The 20,008-nt window shown below is 50.6% G+C and overlaps 1 protein-coding gene across 1 annotated transcript in view; it reads left to right on the forward strand.

Moving 5' to 3' along the window:
* The first annotated feature begins 9,064 nt into the window (after positions 1-9,064).
* Wscd1 (WSC domain containing 1) overlaps positions 9,065-20,008 on the forward strand; it is a 43,263-nt gene continuing 32,319 nt past the window's right edge. Inside the window, 4 exon segments of the mRNA XM_015506010.2 lie at positions 9,065-9,086; positions 18,666-19,132; positions 19,134-19,189; positions 19,191-19,306. Coding sequence (XP_015361496.2) covers positions 18,950-19,132; positions 19,134-19,189; positions 19,191-19,306 — 355 coding nt within the window. The 5' untranslated portion in view covers positions 9,065-9,086; positions 18,666-18,949.

Genomic DNA, 20,008 nt, shown 5'->3' on the forward strand with positions numbered 1-20,008 from the left:
CCAGGGGACCCAAAGGGAGAAATAAGTAACCCCAGCTATTTGTTCCAAACTCAGCCTGAGATTCTGAGGATCAAACTCCGAGAGAGAGAAGTTAAAACATACTTCTCCACGCTCCCCAGCGCTGGTTGCTATGGCAACAGGCAGGCAGGCCCCTGAGTGATGGTCAAGATCCACCACCTTCCCTTGTCCAGCTCATAGCTCCTGTCCACTGGTGAAAGACCTTCAGTGGCTCTTAGGGTTTCCTAACATGCCTAGCTTTCTGTCCCACACCTGTGTCACTGAAGAGGACTCCTCCCCTCACCCAAGCATTCCAAGTGTGATTTCTCTCTAGACTTGGCTGAAACATCCCAGACCTTCCTCACCCCAGAGCGGTCTTCTCCATCCACTCCTGGATTCTACTTCAAAGTGTTCTTAAACTCTACTTCTAGTCCTCTAAATCACATTATGGGCTCTTCTGAGCTACCTGCCCTGAGGAAAGCGTGGTATGCAGGGCCCTTCTGAATGTATGGACACTTTCTGTGCCCCCCGGGTTTCCTGCCTGCCCTCCACCACAGTCCTCACCCACTAACCTCCCCCGCAATTCTCCACCCTGGCAGGCACTCGAATGCTGTGTCTCCCAGGTGCAGGGAATATGTCCCTGTCCACACATAATCCCAGACAGGGACAGAGCAGATGAATAAAGAGAGAAGGGACCCTGATCCATGGGACACATGTTTCCTGAGCCATGCCCTTGGAAAGCAGCTAAGTTGCAGGCAGTGAGAACATCATGAAGGGACATAAGGAGAGCTGTTTAAGATCACATCCATGATGTCAGACAGGCTAGGGCTGGGCTGGAAGAGCAGGGCTGTGGGGGACAATCTGGACCAGTTGAGAGGTGGTCAGGATGGAAGAGATGAGAGCCATCTGAACAGAATTTAGGGGTGTGGAATGGATGAGGGTTTGCAATGAGGTGAGCTGAGGTGTGAGAGAGGGAAATCCAAAGACCAGCAGCACCCACATGTCTAGCTCAGGTCCTTGATGGATGGGAGAAGCAAGGGAGGTAGGATCCGGGGCAGAAGACGCTCAGGGATGGGAAAGGGAGATATGTTGTCAGGTGACTGACAAACGATCAGAAGCCATCCACGGGGAGCTATTGAAAAGACATCTGGGGCTCAAGTCAGAGGTCAAACAGAGAATAGGCAGGATCTAGAGAAGGAGAACAAGAATAAACGAGGTCTGGGGGCAGAACTTCCACCTGGTTTAAGGTGGGGGACAGGAAAAGGAGGAGGCTGTGAGTGAGATAGTGAGCTGAGAGGAGGAGGGAAGGCAAGGAGATTGGAGGCTCCTGGGGCTGTATAGTGAGGGAATGGACCACAGACAGAGGTGGGTCAGATAGGGTCGGAGAGGTGGCCTCTGAAATTGGCAGTCAGGACGTTGCCGCTGACATCTGGGAGGAGCTCTTTCAAGCAAGTGGTGCAGGTGAGAGGCAGACTTGGAGGTAGTGGAAGGAATGAAGGCGGCCAGAGCATGACTAGATGCTGCAGATGAGGAGGAAGAGGAGTTGGTGGTCACATGGACATGTGTACTGGTGGAAGGCCTCCATATTGTGGAGATGCAAGGAAGAGCAGGGGCCAGGGGAAAGGAGGGACAGATTGTGACACAAATGGCTGGACAGAGGAAGGAGGGAAGAAGTAGGGTCTGGAATGTCTGGGAAAGATTCTTTTTGGAGAGGGGGAGGTGGGACACAGGAGGTCTAAAGACACAGACAGTCCTAAGGTGAGGAGTGAGGAGGGTTGTGAACATGTCAGCCTCATCAGTGAAATTGGAGACTTGGAAGAGCAATTCTCTAGAGGTGGGGGTTAGGAGGCACAGGGAGAAGGACCATTGGAGAGAGAGGTAGGGGGTGCTTGGCCTGCAGCTGCACTGATGTGTGGACACACTGCGCAGAGTTCAAAATAGAACTAGGCCTATGAGGTTGGATGAAGACGGTGGGCATCTGGAAGGCTCTCTGCTCAGGGCAGACTCCAAATACCCAACTGAGGAGCCAGGGACATTCTGGGAAATCTAGGTGCTATTTGAAGCTCAGAGACAAGGCATGCTGAAGGACAGGGCCGTGCTCCTGCCACTCCTTTTGATATCCCAGCATTTTCTGCCAAAACCTGTGAGGTGGGTGCTCAAGGTACATAAGAGGAATGTTGCTCTCTTGGGTGGGCTATGGAAGAGCAGGTGAGCTAGGGGCCTTTAAGAAGTTGGCAGTGTCAAGACGGGTATTTCTTCAAAAGAGGACCTTTAAATCCTGTGTGGGACACCCCTCTGGGTGCCCCCCCCCAATCAGCCCACCATTGAGAAATCACTGTTCCCCCTGAATACAGGCAGAACCTGTGGCTTGCTTCTTACCAGGAAAATAGGCAAATGTGATAAGATGTCATTCCTGTGAATGTAGCCACGTTGCAGGGAACTGTGGATGACTTCTAGGAACTGAAGGTGGCCTCCCAGTCACTAATTAGTAAGGAACCAGGGTGTCAGTCATCCAGCTGAATGGAAATGAGTTCTGCAAAAAATCCAAATCAGCTTGGAACCGATTCTTCCCAGTGGAGACTCCACATGAGAAAGCAGCTCTGCTGATCTTCACCTGCAGCCGGATGAGTCCCTGAGCAGAAGACCCAGTTAAGCTATGCCCAGGATTCTGGTGTACAGGGACTCAGATAATAAATGTGAATCATTTTAAGCCACTAAGATTGTGTTAATTTCTTATGCAGTAACAGAAAGTGAATATGATACCCCAGTATTCACCTATCCATTCACCCAGAAGTCTACCCATCCATGTGTCACCCATTTTCTCCCTTATCTCCTCATCCATCCATCCACACTTGCTTCTTAGCTATCAAATCAGTCATTAATTCAATCAATCAATAGTTATTGAGGATCTGCTGGCTGCAGACTCTCTTCTAGGTGATGGGTATCAGCAACTGTGAAGACCAACAAGCTTCCTGTTTTCTTGGCACACGGTCTATATATTCACACCTGCTCTTGCAAATCCAGCCCCTGGATACTCATTGCCCCTTCTGCCCATCTGCACAAAACCTGGCCCTTTCATCCACCTCTTATCATCCATTTGCTTGCACACCGATCCTTCCAGAAGGCAGAAGAACCCCATATGGAAGTATGACTTCTAAAGGGTTTCATGCATTTGGTCAGCAGACATTTGTTAGGAATCTACTGGTCCTATGCTGAATATTGGAGGGAAATTTGTAGCAGGAAAAAAAAAATCACATGAAGGCACACAGGTGAGTAGGATTTTTTCCCCTATACAAAAACACCTTATTTTCTGATAAGTGTTCAGAAAACACTGTACTTCCATTGGGACAGCAGCTCAGGGCTGCCATGGAGGACTCAGGCTTCCTTGTTCTTTGTCCTCTGCCCCTTGAGGGTTAGCTTGTCACCTTATGATCCCAAAGTGACACAAAGAATAAAGCAGCTGAGTTTAGATGCCCTGATAGAAACCCTCAGAAAGAAAGGGTGAGGAAAGGGATTAGAACGGACTAAAACTGTTTTTCTTACTTAAAAGTATTTCTAAACAAAAGATCAATTTGCCTTGAAAAGAACATTTATGGCCCATTTATTGTGCACACTGACATCAATGTGCTGTTTTTGATGTAAGGGAAGGGAGGAGTGGCTTTTAAATGGATGAACCTATCCATCTAGGGTGAAGGGGCAGATGGAGGCTGAGGAAAAGCCAACCATCTCTCAAAGTGACCCTTCCTGTGCCCTCAAGACACCTAGGATGAGGAACGGCATAGGTAAAAATGAGTGGCCCTTGTTTACCAGGTGCGCCTCTGATAATCTTTCAGAAGCACATTTGAACTTGCCACTGACTTTTTTCCAGAATTTTCTTTCAACCACTAGCCATTGGCCAGCCCCCATTCTGTTGGAATTTCTACCACAGCAGCTTCTCCCCCACCCTCTGCCTTTCCTTGGGATATCAACCAGCTCTCCCTCCCTGGAGGTCAGCCAATGGGTCTCACTCCCTGAGAGACAGCATCTGTAGTCACGTGATGCCACCAACTTCAAAAAGTCCTCTAGTTTGGGATGTCTGGTTGTTTGAAATGAGCCTACTGGACATTCTGTCTGGCCAGTGCTTCTTGAGACTGTCAAAGTCATGAAAAGCAAGGGAAGAAATAAGAAACCTCCACAGACCAGAAGAGACACACCTTCTGTCTAGAGTGTAATTAACGGCAGTGTACCAATGTCAGCCAATGTCTTGGTTTTGACAAAAGTACCATAAGATGTTAGCCATGGGGAAAACTAATGAGAATGCTGTTCTCTTTGCAACTTGTCTGAAAATTTAAGTTTATTCCAATGTGAAAAGTTTATTTAAGTGAACCCATGCTTGTATAAATGCTATGTATACACTTGAGGTTCTCCCGTAGCTTGATTTAAATGACTTTCAAGTTCAAGGTCTTGGGTGAGTGATGAACAGAGAAATTCATAAAAATGGGGCAAAGATGAGGTGCTTTGCCCTCATCTGTGTCTGCCAGCTGGTGCACACAGGTTGGCAGAGGGAACATAGCAGGGGCCACTTCTGCCATCCCTGTGCACCATGGCTTACTTGCCCCCCTCACCCCTTCCCGCCGATGGCTGATTCCACGGGCTTCACATCTACCCCAACCCAGTTCTTCACACTTGGCCGTTCTTCAAAGCTTTCTGTTCCTCAGTCCCAGCCAATTGCCAAGTTGGTGCCAATGGCAGTGGTGGGGGATCAGGCAGTTACAATTCCCAGTACAACAACCCTTATTCTAGCCACCTGCCATGTCAGACCCTATGCCAGGGCTAGATCATGGTTATTGTTTATTACAATCTCTGTGCTAGAAACAATGCCCTGGAAATGAAACACTTTCTCTATTTTGCAAGGATGTAAGAAATGACACCTTAGCATTTTTTTATTAGTTGCTCAAGACAATACAATGATCTTGACATATCATACATTTGATTCAAATGGGGTATGAATTCTCATTTTTCCACCGTGTACAGATTGAAAGCATTTTATCCACAGTGGAACTTCTTCCAAAACGGGACTCCATCCTCTCAAACCCTGCTTTATCGGCTAAGCTTATGTAACATTCTAAATCCTTTGTTGTCATTTCAATAACATTCACAGCATCTTCACCACGGTAGGTTCTGTCTCAAGAAACCACTATCTTTGTTCATCCCTAAGAAGCGGCTCCTCATCTGTTCAAGTTTTATCATGAGATTGCGGCAATTCAGTCACACCTTCTAATTCTCTTGCTATTTCCACCAAATCTGCTGTTAACTTCCTCCACTGAAGTCTTGAACCCCTCTCAAAATCACCCATGAGGGTTGGATTCAACTTCTTCCAAACTCTTGTTAGTGTTAATATTTTGACCTTTCCCCCTGAATCACAAATGTTCTTTGTGATATCTAGAATAGCAAATCTATTCCAGAAGGTTTTCAATTCACTTTGCCCAGATCCATCAGAGGAATCACTATCTATGGTGGGGCTATAGTCTTACAAAAAAGTGTTTGTTAAATAATAAGACTTGAAAGTTGAACCTTGATTCATGGACTACAGAATGGACCTTGTATTAGCAGGTAGGAAAAACAAAATAAGACCAAAAACTCCCCAAACCCAAACAAACAAAAACAAAACTACCTCTGGGAGAAATGGCATAATTTGCCCAACCAGAGATACAGACTGGACCCCCAAACCACTTTCATCTTATTCTCCTGCCTCCCTTAAAGAAGCTCTTCCAGAGTGATCAAACTGACCACTTGACAGAGAGGCAAACCAGGATTATAATAAGTAAATTTTGCATGAGGCCACACAGCCTAGCCAGGTTTGGTTAAAAAAGAAACCAAGATTTCTTCATTGTTTCCCCCCTGCCCCCCGCACCTTATGCCTCTGCCTCTAAATTCCTAATACCTTCTGAGTGCCTCTGGCCCATGCTTCTGGAGTCCAGCTGCTCCCAGATCAGTCCAGTGCTCAGGGAGTTTCTGCTATCCCAGGTAGGTACAGATTCTCTGCTCTGCTTCACACCCCCCATCATCACCTCGGTGTCTGCAGGCCCAGCTCAGCAGGGGGTTGCAATTACCATCTGTGTCACTGGCATCTTTACAGAGGCATATTTAAGTCGCTGCCGCACTCACAGGAGAGAGCAAGTAAATACACAGCCCAGCAAAGCGCTGAACCCAGCCTCAGGTCTGACTGCATGGAGCAGACATCAAAGAGTTCACAGCACTCTGGAAAAAAATGCAAAGGAAGAAAAGAGGAAACTGCATCTCCCCTTCTGAGACGCTGCCAAAGGTTCTCTTGGTCTCTGAATGACAGATGCTCAGATGACACACAGAGTGAAAAGTAACCTCCCAGAATATTCTAGGATGATCAAGTCTGTGTTACCCTGCAGGACAGGGTAGTAGAGGAGCAGCAGCCAAGAGCTGTGTGGGTAAAGATGGAGGTGCTCAGATGCAGCCCCACTCCGCATGCTGATGGGCCACGTGCTTCTTCACCCCACCACAAGTCCCTGGCAGGGGGGATAGGGCAATGTCCTGCAGTGACACCCACACTGTCCCTCAGGGTCTCCCTGGTGGCCGATAGAATCCTATGGACAATAAGATGACGGCTCCATATAACAGGGATCTATTTTGTGACCAGAGCAAGAGCAAGAAGACTCCGGAGTTCTTGAAAAGAAACATGGGATCCATTGGGAACCTGCCTGGGTTCATTAAAAATATTTCATGCTAGACACATTGCATCTTAAAAATCAATTATTTATTTAATAAATGTTTAGTGAGCATGCCTATGTGCCAAGAATAAGCTTAGCACTAAGGATATAGCTCTAAATGAGATGGAAAGTTCCCTGGCTATGTGGGGGCTCAGAGGACTGAGGAGGAGAAGACAGACAATAAACCAGTATATGCACAAGGTGCTGGTGGGGGGGACAAGTATCATGAGGACTGAGAACTGGACAGCAGGGTGGGTGCTGTAGCTGGAATGTCAGGGAAGGCCCCTTGGGGAGGTGGCATTTAGAGAAAGAGAAGGTACCCTGAGCCTGGTGGATCAGCATTGGGATGAATCCCTCTTCCCTAGCAATGGTGACAGGTAAGAGGACTTTGCAATGTATGAGGCATCTGGATTTCAGCAAAGCCTTTGGAAGAACCCCTCCATGTAATATTTACTAAAATATGTGCTTGCTCTGTGGCACATGCTGTTTTATTTATGCACTCATCAGCTCAGACTTTGGGTCTGTTTTATGACCAGTTCTCTACCCTGGGAACTCCTTAAGGGTTCTGGTTCTTCCCATCAAGAGTCTCCTGTGTTTGTGGCAAAATATGACACACAGTGGGTGCTTGCTCAGTGAATAGATGGAAGGATGGCTGGAAGAAAGGAAGGAGGGAAGGAAGGAAGGAAGGAAGGAAGGAAGGAAGGAAGGAAGGAAGGAAGGAAGGAAGGAAGGAAGGAAGGAAGGAAGGAAGGAAGGAAGGAAGGAAGGCAGATGGGCAGGCCAGCCAGCAGATGACCTAAAGTTAGGAGGTAGTGTAAATTCTTGAGATCCAATGATCAAGGTCCACCAAGAGATGAGATGATGAAGTCAAGAGCCAAACAGAGAGATGGACGTGAGGTAAGATCAGATCCATCTGATTCTTAGACCCAGACTTGCAGGGAAGGCAGTGATGGGTACATTACCCATTTGTTACTGGACATATCAGAACCATGGTGGGACCACTATAGAAGCCCTGGTGACATTAGAATCTCTTCCCACAGGAGCTTTTGGGATATAGACAGGGGTAATATGCAAATGGTCCTGGCTATGTAGAGAAGAGATGGGGTCAGGGAGTTGGTGTGGCTTGGGAGCAACTCTGTTATCAGCCTGGCCCATGTGTCCTCCTCACACCCTCTTACCTGTCACCATCGCTAGGGAAGAGGGATTCATCCCAATGCTGAAATGCTCCTGACCATTTTGACACCTAAGCTACCTTTCCCAAGCCCTTCTCAATACCCCATGGGTCCCTTCATGTGTCTCCTCTCTCAACATCCCTCCTTTACGGTCAGCAGGTACACCACCTGTCTTCCACACAGAGGTCTGTGCAGGTGCTTCCCTGGAGGACTTTGCAATGCAGGTGAAGTGGGACATCAGGTTCTGTCCTTGAGACTTCTCTCTTTCCCTGGTGGCAACCCCATGGACTCCTCAGCTTGAGTCCTATGTCCCAGATAACTCTCCAAGGTCTCCTCGCCCAAGTAGCAGCCGTGGGGCTGCATCTGACCTCCCAGAGAAACTGGGCTTCAGTTACCCTGGGCTGTCTTTGATGCAAGCCTGGGGCCATCATCTAACTTTGGGTGTCAAAAGTTTCATCTGTTAAGTGGATACACCAAGACAGTTTATTGTGAGTTTTAAGTGGAACAATGGGAATAAAGTGGTCAGAGATGGCTTCATAGGAATGAGACTATGCAAGGCACAGGAGTCTGCACTCAGAAGGATCCTGCACTTTCATATCTTGAAATTCACGATAATTTTTTAACATGAGCCCACATTTTTATTTTGCATCGGGCTCTGCAAATTATGTAGCTGGTCATAGAGAGGGCTTTGAAAACCCAAAAAGCATTGTAAAGCACAGTTAGTGTTATTGATTACAATGATACAAATATGTCTGTAAAGGATATGTATATTTATGGCAGGGAGGGGTGTGTACATTTCTGCAAGCCTGGAATGTTGGGATAGCATAGAATTTGTCACTGTGTCCTCACCCAGGTCCTCCAAGGACTCCAGAAAACTCAACTTTCATTCCCAGGCCATGGACACTGTTCTAATTCTAGATTTGGCTTGATTAGCTGTGCAAACTTCAGCAGTCTCTTCCCTCTCTGAATGTCACTGATCTGCACCAAGCCAGCTCCCACTAGTCCCATCTAATCCTCTCCCTGCTGCCCTGCACCTGTTGAAAGCCTGCTCTAAGCCTGGCTGAGCAGCTCTGCCCCTAGTGGGAGTTGGAGGCATGAAACTCCCTTTCAGGAAGCCCCGAGTTAGAGCCACACCACCTGCTTCTCCACCTCTACTGTCCTCAGACTCTGGGAGCATCTTAACAGCCTGCCCTGGGTGAGATCTGGGCCCACTGGTATAGCTGGTGCTGTGACTTGAGGGTTCTGGGGAGCTGTAGGGGACTCCTTAATGGGGGTAATTCCTTAAGAGTGGATCCAGCCTTTATCTGAAGAGAAGGTTGTCTAAAGAACTATGGGAGTGTTCCACATCTGTCCATATGTGTGTGTCTGTGAGGCAATGCCCAGTATGTCCCTCTATACAAGTGCGTCTGCTTGCTAATGGACTCCATTTAGTATGTGGCATTGCTTCTGTGGGTAACTATATCAAGGAGTGAGTGGGTCTGTCACTGTGTGTCAGTGTGGGGCAGTGTAATAATAAGCTAATGGCAGAGCCCTGAACGCATAGGCAGATGGTGTCAGTGATTTGTCTGTGGGGCTATCATTCTGTGTGGGACTGTTTCAGATTCTGTGGGTGGGTGTGTTGTAGCATGTGCTTGTTTCTGAGTGTTTGTGTGGGTCTGTGCCCGTGTCTATGCCTGTAGATGTGGTGATCAGTGTCCAGCTCTGCATGGGACAGTGATCCAGCTTGTGCCTGACTNGTGCCTCAGCTGGGACCCCCGCGCGGGCTGCAAGTCGGATTTCCCCCAGCCGTGGGCAAACAAGTTTTTGTAGCCCGGACTGGGAGCGCGCAGGGGCTGCACCTGCTCGGGCTTCGGGGCGGGTTTTCGCGGGGTGCCTTTCCCGGGGGGCTGGGGAGCGGGAGCGTGTGCGTGTGTGGGGAGCGCTTGGAAACAATCGGGCTGAGCCGGTGGTGCTTTAGCCAGTTGCACAAGACGGGTCCCTCGCCAGGGTCCGGAGAGACAGTCCGTTTCCCAGGAGGGCTCCGCGGTCCGGGCCCAGGGAGGGGGCAAGGGCAAGATTTGGGGTGCGCACTGTCTCCCTCCTAGTCGGGGACGTTCAGCAGAAGCAGCTCCCTCTCGTTCCGCTACCAAGCCAGGCTTCCGGTCAGCGGAGGTCCCCCCCACCGCTGCCCCCAGCCCCGTTTCTTGGTGAACTTGAACAGAGACGAAGCAAAGGCAAAAATCAATCTAAACGTATGTATTTTGTCTGGAAAATTACCCAGCATAGAGCTTTGCATCTTCCTAGGTGTGGACGGAGACTCACGACTGGACGCTGTTTATTGCGTCTTTCTTTGATACTCAGAAGCATCCCAGGTTTGGGTCCCCTGTCTCAGGACAACCCCGATGACTGCTTTACATGAGCATATGGGCCCCACAGAAGATACCTGGTCGTGGCTGGCTCACTGGTGGGGAAGTGGGGGCAGGGACTGGGACCTCTGGCCCTTCTTCTGACTCCTAGGAGAGCTGATGAAGGGGTTTCGCCCCACAGCCCTGCCCTGTGATCCAGTCTCTTGAATGACAGGTCATTCTTGTTGTCCCAGATGCTCCCAAATGGACAGACTCAGAACTCCACCGTACTTTTGTGACCCTGGATGCTAGCAACCCTCCTGTTGCTGGAAGAGGGAGGCATTTGGGCCAACCCATGTTGGGACCCATGGTTGGGATCAGAAGTAGGGGCATTTTCTCCAGAGAATTACTGGGTTATCCGACACAGGAAGTGAGGGCTAGTGGGTAGTTAAAGAATTAGAGGAGGCCTCAAGCTGGCTGGCCCTGCTCTGACTGCAGCCTCCCCCTACTTAGCTACAAGTGCTGGAGGAGGGCAGGGGGAAGGTTTCTTTGGGGTAGGAAGACATTTATTTCTCCTAAGCATGCTCCCCCCCACCACCACCACCACTACCACACACAGTCAGCATGGCCCCTGGCGGTTGTGTGGAGAAGGTGCCTTGCGGGCTGCCAGAGCTCCGGGTTTCTGTAGAGAAGAGCAGGACCTTTCCAGAGTGCAGTGGCTGAAGCTAACTTGGCAGGCCACCAGGCTGGTGGGCTGAGCCTGATTCCCTCATCTTACCCACCAGAAGCCTCTTGGCCCTCATCTGCAGCTGCACCCTTCAGGTCTCAATAGTATGATTCCCACAGCTCCTCTGGAAGACCTTATTTTGGGGGTGAGGAGGTCCTTCTTTTCAGTGGGTGATGGAGCTCTCAATGGTTGCTATCATGTGGCCTGCTGCCCATCTGGTCAGAAGTGAAGAGAAGCCTAGATTGAGCAGAAGGCTGGTCTCACCAGGCAGAGGGGATATTATGGGTCACCAGTTGGCCTCCTGTTAAGCCTGAGTCTCCAGCCCAGCTGGTTCAGCCCAAGCACTGCAGAGCAAGTCAGTGATTCGCAGAGCTGGGTTCCTTGTAGAGTCAGCTTAAAAATGTGACTGAGAGCCTCCAAATTCAGAGCCTCCAGGCCCAGACAGAGTCTGGCCTCTCAAGAAGGTGTATTTCTCTTTGTGGACATTCTCATCTGGCTTAGACACTGGTCAGTCTTGTTGAGACCAGATCCTCTCCCTGGAGCTTCAAAGAGTTCAAGTTCAAGGACTTTGGGGCAGCTCTGAGTTTATGCCTTTAGGGCTTTATCCATAAGATGTGAGTGGTAATCCTGAGAAACAGCAGGGCCAGAGCTGGGTCCTAACATCTGGGGCCAGGCTGGGCTAGAGGCTGTTGCTGCTCATTTGGGGAAGGAGTGGGTGAGCATGGCCTTCCACTACCTTCTCCCTGGGCCTCACAGGCACACCTTCTCATTGCTTCCCCTAATCTTTCCTCCTCTTGGCTTTTATAATCACCATTGTTGATTTATGGCCTACAAAATTATCACAGGTGTGCCACTTTGAGGGGAATGTGGTCAGGGAGGAGCTCTACTTCTACACCATCTCCTTGCATGACTGTGAGAAGTGTGTGAAGGAATGGGCTGGATTTATTTTGTAAGCCATACAATACGGTGCACCTCTTGGTGGGTGTTAAGACCCTTTCCCTCCATTTGGCTTCCCTTTCCTTAGAAAGTCCTGGGGATATGAGCCCCCTTGGCATGAGGGGATAGGAGGCTTCTGAGGACAGGAATGCCCAGGGTTTCTTGGCCCCCATTCAACAGCACCAAGCCCTATCCCAGGGGTACGAATGGAGCCAGGGAAGGGGAAGCCTGACTTTGATTCAGTGTTCCACTCCCTGGTCCATATTGATCCAAGTCACTCAAACACCTGTTTACCTGCTACCCTTTGAGCTAGACCCAAGACAGTCTTTAAGGATTCACCACCAGGTGGAAGAAACACAAATGAATAAATTAGGATACTATTAGAGGAATAGTTCAGCAATAGTTCAGAAGAGATTATGATTGGTGGTTTTAAGAGTGGACTCGACTCCAAATCAATCAACCCAAACAGGGAAACGCCAGTCCCCAGCCCCCACAACCATTGTCAGCCTCTAGCACGGTGCTTGAAAGTCTCCCCATCTGGTATTGAGCAATGAAGGCCCTATGATCCAGCAGATCATACCACACACTTGGAATCAGAAAACTTGAGTTCAGTCTAGCAAAAGCTGTTTCTTTGTTCAAGTTAATTGGTTTGCTTTCTTTCTCAGATTCTGCATCTATATAATGGGGATCCTAATTCATAATATAATAACTTTGTAAGTTTATAGGAGGATTACTCATTTACTGTTCTGCTCATTCATTCACGCACTTGATAGTACATGAAAGTGCCTTGCGCTCTTTAGTGTGGTATAAAATATTTATTATTTATATGAACTTCAGCAGTAGGTTTACTGAAGGGGTTTTCCAGGTTGGCATTAAACGTTTGGGCCTTACTATAATTTATTTTTATGTTTTTATTATTTATGATTGACAAAGCATAACTGTATACACTAAGGGGGGGTGCAACTTGATGTTTGATACCTGTACACCATGAGGAGTGGTTACACTTATTGACTATTATGTTTTGCATCTCTTTAAAGCAACATTTAAAAAAAATTGAACCCTTTCTTTTTAAGTTTTAAAGTTCAGAAGATCAAAGATTTGACTCTTCAAAGACAGGGACCCCAAGCCATTTCCGTTTCCTAGAACTTGTCCCTTTCCAGGGTCCAGCAGGTTTATATTTAATAGGTTCCTTGTTCCTTTTCTCAGCCTTTAAGACCCAGGGGTGTGGACCCTGGAGTGAGGGCTTCATACACAGAGGACAGAGGCACCTCTGTGCCTGCAAGGGTCTGGGCAGGATGGGGAGGAAGTTGGGATGACAGCAGGAAGCCTAACTCAAGGGAGAACACAAAACCCAGGCACAGGGCAGTATCCAGCTCACCATCAGCACTGGGGAATGGCTCTGCTCTGGGGACCAGAGGAGCTTCATGGAAGAGGTGGCATGGGGGGCTGAGCCTTGGTGGCTAGAAAGCATTTCAGAGCTCTGAGATGAGGCACAGTCAGAGGTGACTATGGGGAGAGCATGCTTAAAAGGGCTTGAAGCTTCTCAGGGAGGGAGCAGGAGCCTAGAGCAGGTGGGACTCAGAAAATCTGGGTCTCAGGGAGGAAGAGGTTGAGGGGAGGCAGGTGGTACCTGGCCAGGGACACAACACTGGTTGGGACACAGGGTTCTAGAAGGAATAGTCAGGGAAGACCACTGAATACTGGGCTAAGGAGCTTAGATTTGTTCATTCAAGCCCAGGGCACTCACTATAGGCAGTAGCAGTATGATCTTTACATCAGAAAGATCATTTTCTTAGGCTGCTGGAAGGGGACAGTCTCTTAGAGAGGAGATGAGGTCTGATGACAGGCGGTGAGCTTGAGCAGGTGCTGAGGCAGGGGATGGAGAGGAGAAAGTAACCAAGGACCCCAGAATCCAGCTGGAGGCTCCCATACATGGCTTTACTGAGGTCCCAAGGCTGAAGACTCCCTGGCTGCCTGTCACTGAGGCTGGGGGCTCTAAGCTGTTGGGACATGGGTGCCCATTTTCTTGTGTGGAGAGCAACAGGCTGGGCCATGTTCTTTGTCTTCAGAGTCCCTGTCCTGCTCAGAGCTCTGAGTCTTAAGAGCTCTGAGCATTGCTGCAGTGGCCACCATGACTGAGATCCTTTTTGGGGAGCGGGGGTGTCAGGAGTGTCATCTCTGGGCAGGCAATTGAAAGGAGAGATGGTCACGTGCCTGAACTCCAGTGGCCACTGGTCAGCCAGCTGCAGAGACTGGCTCTTGTGCTGTCTTCTCTTCCTGCTGCCACCCCTCAGTCTCTAACTCCCAGCTTAACTGTCGAACACCTGTCCCCCACCTCCTCCTTCCTGGGGCTCAGGAAGGAGACCCACTTGTTCTAGGCTCCTTCTTACTCCTTGAGGTTTCCAGAAACTCCTCTGTTTGATTATTCTCCCATTCCTAAGAGGGAACTCAGGGTGTCCCTCCTTAGGCCATGCTTGAGTAATCTGAGACCTCTAGAAGACACTAATGGATGGCAAGTGTGCATTTTCGTCCATTCTGGATGTCCCTTCCCAGCGGGGCTGAGCCTCAGGCAGTGGGGGGAGTTGGAGAGAACTCACCAACCTCCTACCGAAGCACTTTGCATGGTTACAAACGGGAGTGCACCTGGAAGGCGGGCCTTGGGGAAGAAGGATGGAGACTTCCAGAAGAGGGGAGAGACTCTGAGGCTGTCTCTCAGCCAGCCCCAGAAGGCTGGAACACTTACCCACATGGCTGTGTCTGGAAGGTTTGGCTCAGGAGATGCCATGTGTCGCATCATCTCCAGGAGCTTTGGCCTGGCATGATTTCAAAAAGGTGCTGACGGAGGCACACTAAACTCCTTTCAAGAATAAATCTTGCCTGGGCAAAGCCAGGACCGAGGGGGAGAAAACAGGCAGGGAGCTCAGTGGTAGCCAGGTGGGTTCTGGGAGCTGGTGGGCTGAGCCTGTAGGCTGGCCCTGAATGTCTGCCCTTAGGCACTGAGCTTCACCTGGTTGACATTCAGGGACAGATCTGAGCTCTCAAATGTGGGGAAGCAGAGCCTCTGCCTTGGCAAGCGGCAGGGAGGAAACGAGATGGTGCCGGTGAAGTACACAACCCATGTAGCCTATTTATTAATGCTGCAAGGGCTTCATAAGTGATGGCATTGAGAAATAAAGCAGTTGCTAACGGCAGTCTTAGCTGAGATCAGCGTCAAGCTAGAGTGGGATATCGGGCCCATCTCGGGGAGCAGGGGGCTAACAAGGAGACTGCCTGCTACTTGAGACTGATTCTACCAGTGACAGAGCTGCTATAGGCCTGTCTTCCAACTGCTCCTTTTTTGCCTTTTTTTTTTTTTTTTTTTTTTGGTACTGGGGACTGAACTCGGGCACTCAACCACTGAGCCACATCCCCAGCCCTATTTTGTATTTTATTTAGAGACAGGGTCTCACTGAATCACTTAGCATCTCACCATTGCTGGGGCTGACTTTGAACTCGAGATCCTCCTGTCTGAGCCTCCTGAGCCACTGGGATTGCAGGCATGTGCCACTACACCTGGCCTTGTTCACCTCTTTTGCATTCATAACCAGAGCATTACATAGTCTGTAGGTAACAGAAGTGTCACATCCATTCCCCTGCTTCAGTCCCATAGCAATACCATCTACCCACATTGAACAAATGAGAAGCCTGAGGCCCTGTCCTGGGCAATGATTTGCCCATGGTAGATGTGCTCCCCCGGAGGGCCCGCTGGCTCTGGGATGCACTGGGCACCGCCGATAGCCTCACAGGCCTGATGCAGACAGGCAGTGGCCAGACACCTGCCCAGGTATCTGCTGGTTTCACTGTGGCTCACCTGTGAGCCCCCTCTTTGGAAGTTAGTCCCTCAACAAACATTTCCCATCACTGCCCTGCTAGCTGTGAGTTGGGGTTTGGGGGTGTGGAGGTCTATTAGGCATGATCCGTGTCCTGAAGGGGCTGTGTCCCTGTGGAGAGGTGAGCGTGGCAGAGTGAGGGACCATTGGCAAATATTGTTGGTCAAGGATGGCTGAAGTCTGGGGTAAGGGAACAAGTTTCTGATGCTTTGGGCAGAACGTCTTCATAGCCCACCTTCAGCAAGCACCCTATCCACCTCATAGTGCCCAGAAGCCTCTTCCCCAGGCCAGGGGGAGACCTTGTGGGGTGGAGGAGTGCCGGGGAGGGTGCTGTAAGGTCTTGGGGAACTGAGAGTGAATCCTGATTGGTTCTGAGGCCCTACAGCACCCCGGTCCTTCTTAGTGCCCTGTATCCCAATCCTATCTCTAAAATGCATGTGCAGTTCATGCCATACCTGGCCTTCAGAATTTGAATCGTAGAGCCATTGCCCACCTTTCTGCTCCATCGCCCCAGGAACTTCCTCTCCACGGCCAAGGTACCACTTCTCGCCTTTTATTTTAGTTGTGTGGGATTTTTCAGTGATCCCAACCTCCTTTCACCAGAACCTTTTGCATACACATCTGGAAAGCCCTGTCTGTGGCATTAGAGCAGATAAAAGGCTCAGGTACTCTAGTTCATATGCCTGTGACCTCAACTCTGCAAAGTTGCATCCTTTGATGACCCATGCAACATTCCATCTCTCCCACCTTTCAGCCTTCATCTCTGGCTCTGGGTAGGTGGAATGTGAGCTTTGACTGCTCCAGGATCCTATAGGAACAGGTTTCTGGTAGTCTATCCGTTCATCTAGCCTCTTGCTTAGTATAAAAAGTGTATTCATAAACAGGATCACTGAGCAGTTACTGTGCCAGGCTTCTGGCTGGGGACCAGAGTTACAAAAATAAATAGGAGACGGCTTTCCATCACTGAGGTTGATGGGAAAACACAGGAACAATGCTAATTGTCACAGGATGGTGAATACTGGGATAGGGGTCAGCACAGGCTGTGAGAAGACCAAAGAACTCTACCGGTAGGTGGGTGATGGGCAGGGAAAGCTGCTTGGAGGAGGTGACATCTGGGCTGATCCCTGGAAAAATGCAGGGATTCTCCAGACATAGAGGGAAGAGAAAACAGGCAGCATGTGCAAAGGCACTGGGGCTCGATGTGCTGTGGCTACTGAGGCTCTGCTGGAAGGTGATTGTGTGTGTGTGTGTGTGTGTGTGTGTATGATGGGAAAGCGGAAGTGGAAGAAAAAGGCTTGGCAGAAGATGAGTCTGGACAGGCTGGATCACGAAGGGGGCCTTGTATGTCATGCTAAGGAGCTTGGAGTTTATCCCCAAAGCCTCGGGGAGCTATTGAAAGGGGTTTTAAGCAGGGGAGTGCCGTGATGAGATTTGCGAGTTAGGAGGATCACCCTGGCGGCCTTGTGGAAGATGGATTGGAGGGGCCAAAGCTGGAGGCAGAGAGATCAGTCAGGATTTGGGGGGATTTTCTCTCTGGTTTTACAAATCTGACGAGAGAGACTGGGTGGGGTGGGCCTGGCAGACGCACCAGCTTACAGAGAAAGGAAAGGTTCTGGGGCATCGGAATGGCTTCCTGACTCAGGGCTGACCCCACCTCCATTTGCTGATTACCCCGATCTGGCAGCCCTCACCACTCCATCAGGAAGGGCCAGGCTGGTCTGGGCCCCTTTGAAGTTTCCCTGAGCCCCCAGCCTCCCGGGGCCTGGAATGCAGGCCTTGGAGCCCAGACAATGTCTCTCTGCTCACACCGGCTGACTGTCCCAGGCACACAGATAGGCCATTGAGGGGCCCTGGCGGACCTGGCAGGAGTCCTAGGCCATGTTAGTTATGGGCAGTGGCTTAGTCATGCTTCTGGGGGCCTTTCTTCTGGGACAAGCCTGTCCTTGTGCTAAGGGCCTTCCTCACACGCAGCCCAGCCCAGCTGGGCAGCTGCAGAGCCCTCGGCCAACCCTAACAGAGCACTTCAGAGGCACCGCCAAGGGGAATCAAAGCCCGTCGGGAGCGCCCGCGTCCCTGGGAGTGGAAGGCACCATGGAGGGCTGCTCAAAGGCCCCTCCACCTTCTCCACACCCCGTGCCCTGGCCTCTGGTGCTGTCCCCGCCCTTTGGCCCTGGAAGGAAGCCAACTGAAACACACTCCCTCCCCTGGGGCCCCTTCTTTGTGAAAGGCAGTGACCAGCTCTGCAGGAGCTCCTTCCAGAACATAGTTCACAGTCCCATGGCACCCCTGGAAGTCAGCTGAATGCATGCATGCATTGAGTACCTGCTGTATGCACCTACCCAGGCTAGGTGCACTTTATATGACGGTGACTCATCACAGGTTGGACCGTGTAGTAGTTGAGGGGATAGGATCTGAATAGAGACTGATCAAAGGCTTGGCTCTTGTGTTTGCCGACTGTGTGACTTTAGGAAAATTGCTTTGCCTCCATTTGCCCATTTCCTCACCTGTAAAGTGAGGATGTTACAATATCCCCTCTATTGGATGGATGCAAGGTTAAATGAGATAATGCACAATGAACTTTGCCGAGTGCTTGGCACATAAGGACTCAATAAAAAGCTGCTGTTGTGTTTCCTCCTGCTGTTTATTGCTACTGCTATTATCTCTGGATCTTCACTGCTCCTCAAGAGCAGAGTGTATCCCTATTTCACAGAGGAGGAAGCTGAGGCCAAGAGAGGTTAAGCAACTTGCCCAGCATCACACAGCTGGCCAGTGGCAGAGCTGAGGACTGAACCCTGCCCTCTGCCATACCTACAGCCCTTCTGATAAGTTAGTCCTAGGGTTGGGGGTATCCTGGATCCCAGGGAAGGTAGTGGCAGACCCTCCTATTGCATCTAAGTGCCCTTTCTCCATTTTCCCAGATTTCCAAGCCAGGAGAGGAGGGTTGGTAGCGCTCAGCGATGGGGAAGACGGTGCCATCCGCACAGAAGCTGCAGCCTTGGGGCCCTGTGGCTGCTGGAGATAAGTGATGGCGCCATTTGAACACCTGCTAGAAATGGTGCAGAAACCGTAGCCCCAGGAGAGCACGGGCAGGTGCTGGGAGTCAGGATGCGAGGATGACGCCTCCGGAGGCCCCAGCCTCCCTCCTGCCCGCGCGCTAGGAGCCGTCCCCAGGCCCCAGCCGGGAGCCCAGCTGCCCAGGGGCATGGCCAAACCTTTCTTCCGACTCCAGAAGTTTCTCCGTAGAACGCAGTTCCTGCTCTTCTTCCTCACGGCCGCCTACTTGATGACCGGCAGCCTGCTGCTCCTGCAGCGGGCCCGAGTGGCCCTCCCACCGGGCCCCCGGGCGCCCGGCACCCTGCAGGCCCTGCCGGTGGCCACCGTGGCCGCTGGGCGTGGGCCTGCCCGACGGCAGAGCCCTGCGCGACCCCCGTGTCAGCCCGGATCCGCTGCNGGAGGAACCGCAACACCGAGCTGAGCCAGCTGCGGCGCCGCTGGTTTCACCACCAGGGGTCGCCCACCCTGGGCCCCGAGGCCCCCAGGCCGGCCGCGCTCAGCCGAGGTAGGTGCTCAGCTGCATCTTGGGGGGCTGCTCCTAGGAGCCCTGCTCAGGCTTCCAGGTTTGATGTTCCCTTTCTCTGTCGCTAAGGCAGCTGGAGAAATAGGTCCTACCGGCTTATGGCCTTCCCAGATCACTCCTTTACTCCTGCAGAGCCCGAGACAGAGAGGAACTGTGATGTGAAGTCCTTTAGCATTTTGCTCACTCACCAGCCGGGATTTCATAGGGCTCAAGGTCGAGATGTGTGAACCCAAAGCTCCAACTCTGGGTTCAGAATAACTTTCTCTATTGGCTCAGTCGCACCCTGCTGGGCACCTTGGGCAGATCAACTTAACTTCTCTGGATCCCCCTTGAAATGGAGATAGACACCCACCCCAGGTTTATTGTGAGGATTGTGGGTGTTAGTATAGAGCAGCGGGTCCCACGCCTGCAGCACCAGGCACCTGGATACCTGTTCCTGACGCAGATGCTCAGGTTTTCCCACACTCAGTGAGGCCGGCCATCCATGTATCAGCACTCTCTCTCTGGGATCATTCTGATGCATGCTTCAGCCAAGAGCCACTAAGAGAAGGGGCCTAGTATATCCTTTGTCACTCTCCCTCGCAGCTTTTGCTATTCAGTAAAACTAATTTATATAGCGCTTCCTGGGCATCTGTATATCTACCATGTACAGGTACTAGAATTATCTCCAGATGTTCTGATGAA

The sequence above is a fragment of the Marmota marmota genome, unplaced genomic scaffold (genome assembly GCF_001458135.2).
Source record: "Marmota marmota marmota unplaced genomic scaffold, marMar, whole genome shotgun sequence".
Taxonomy (NCBI): domain Eukaryota; kingdom Metazoa; phylum Chordata; class Mammalia; order Rodentia; family Sciuridae; genus Marmota; species Marmota marmota.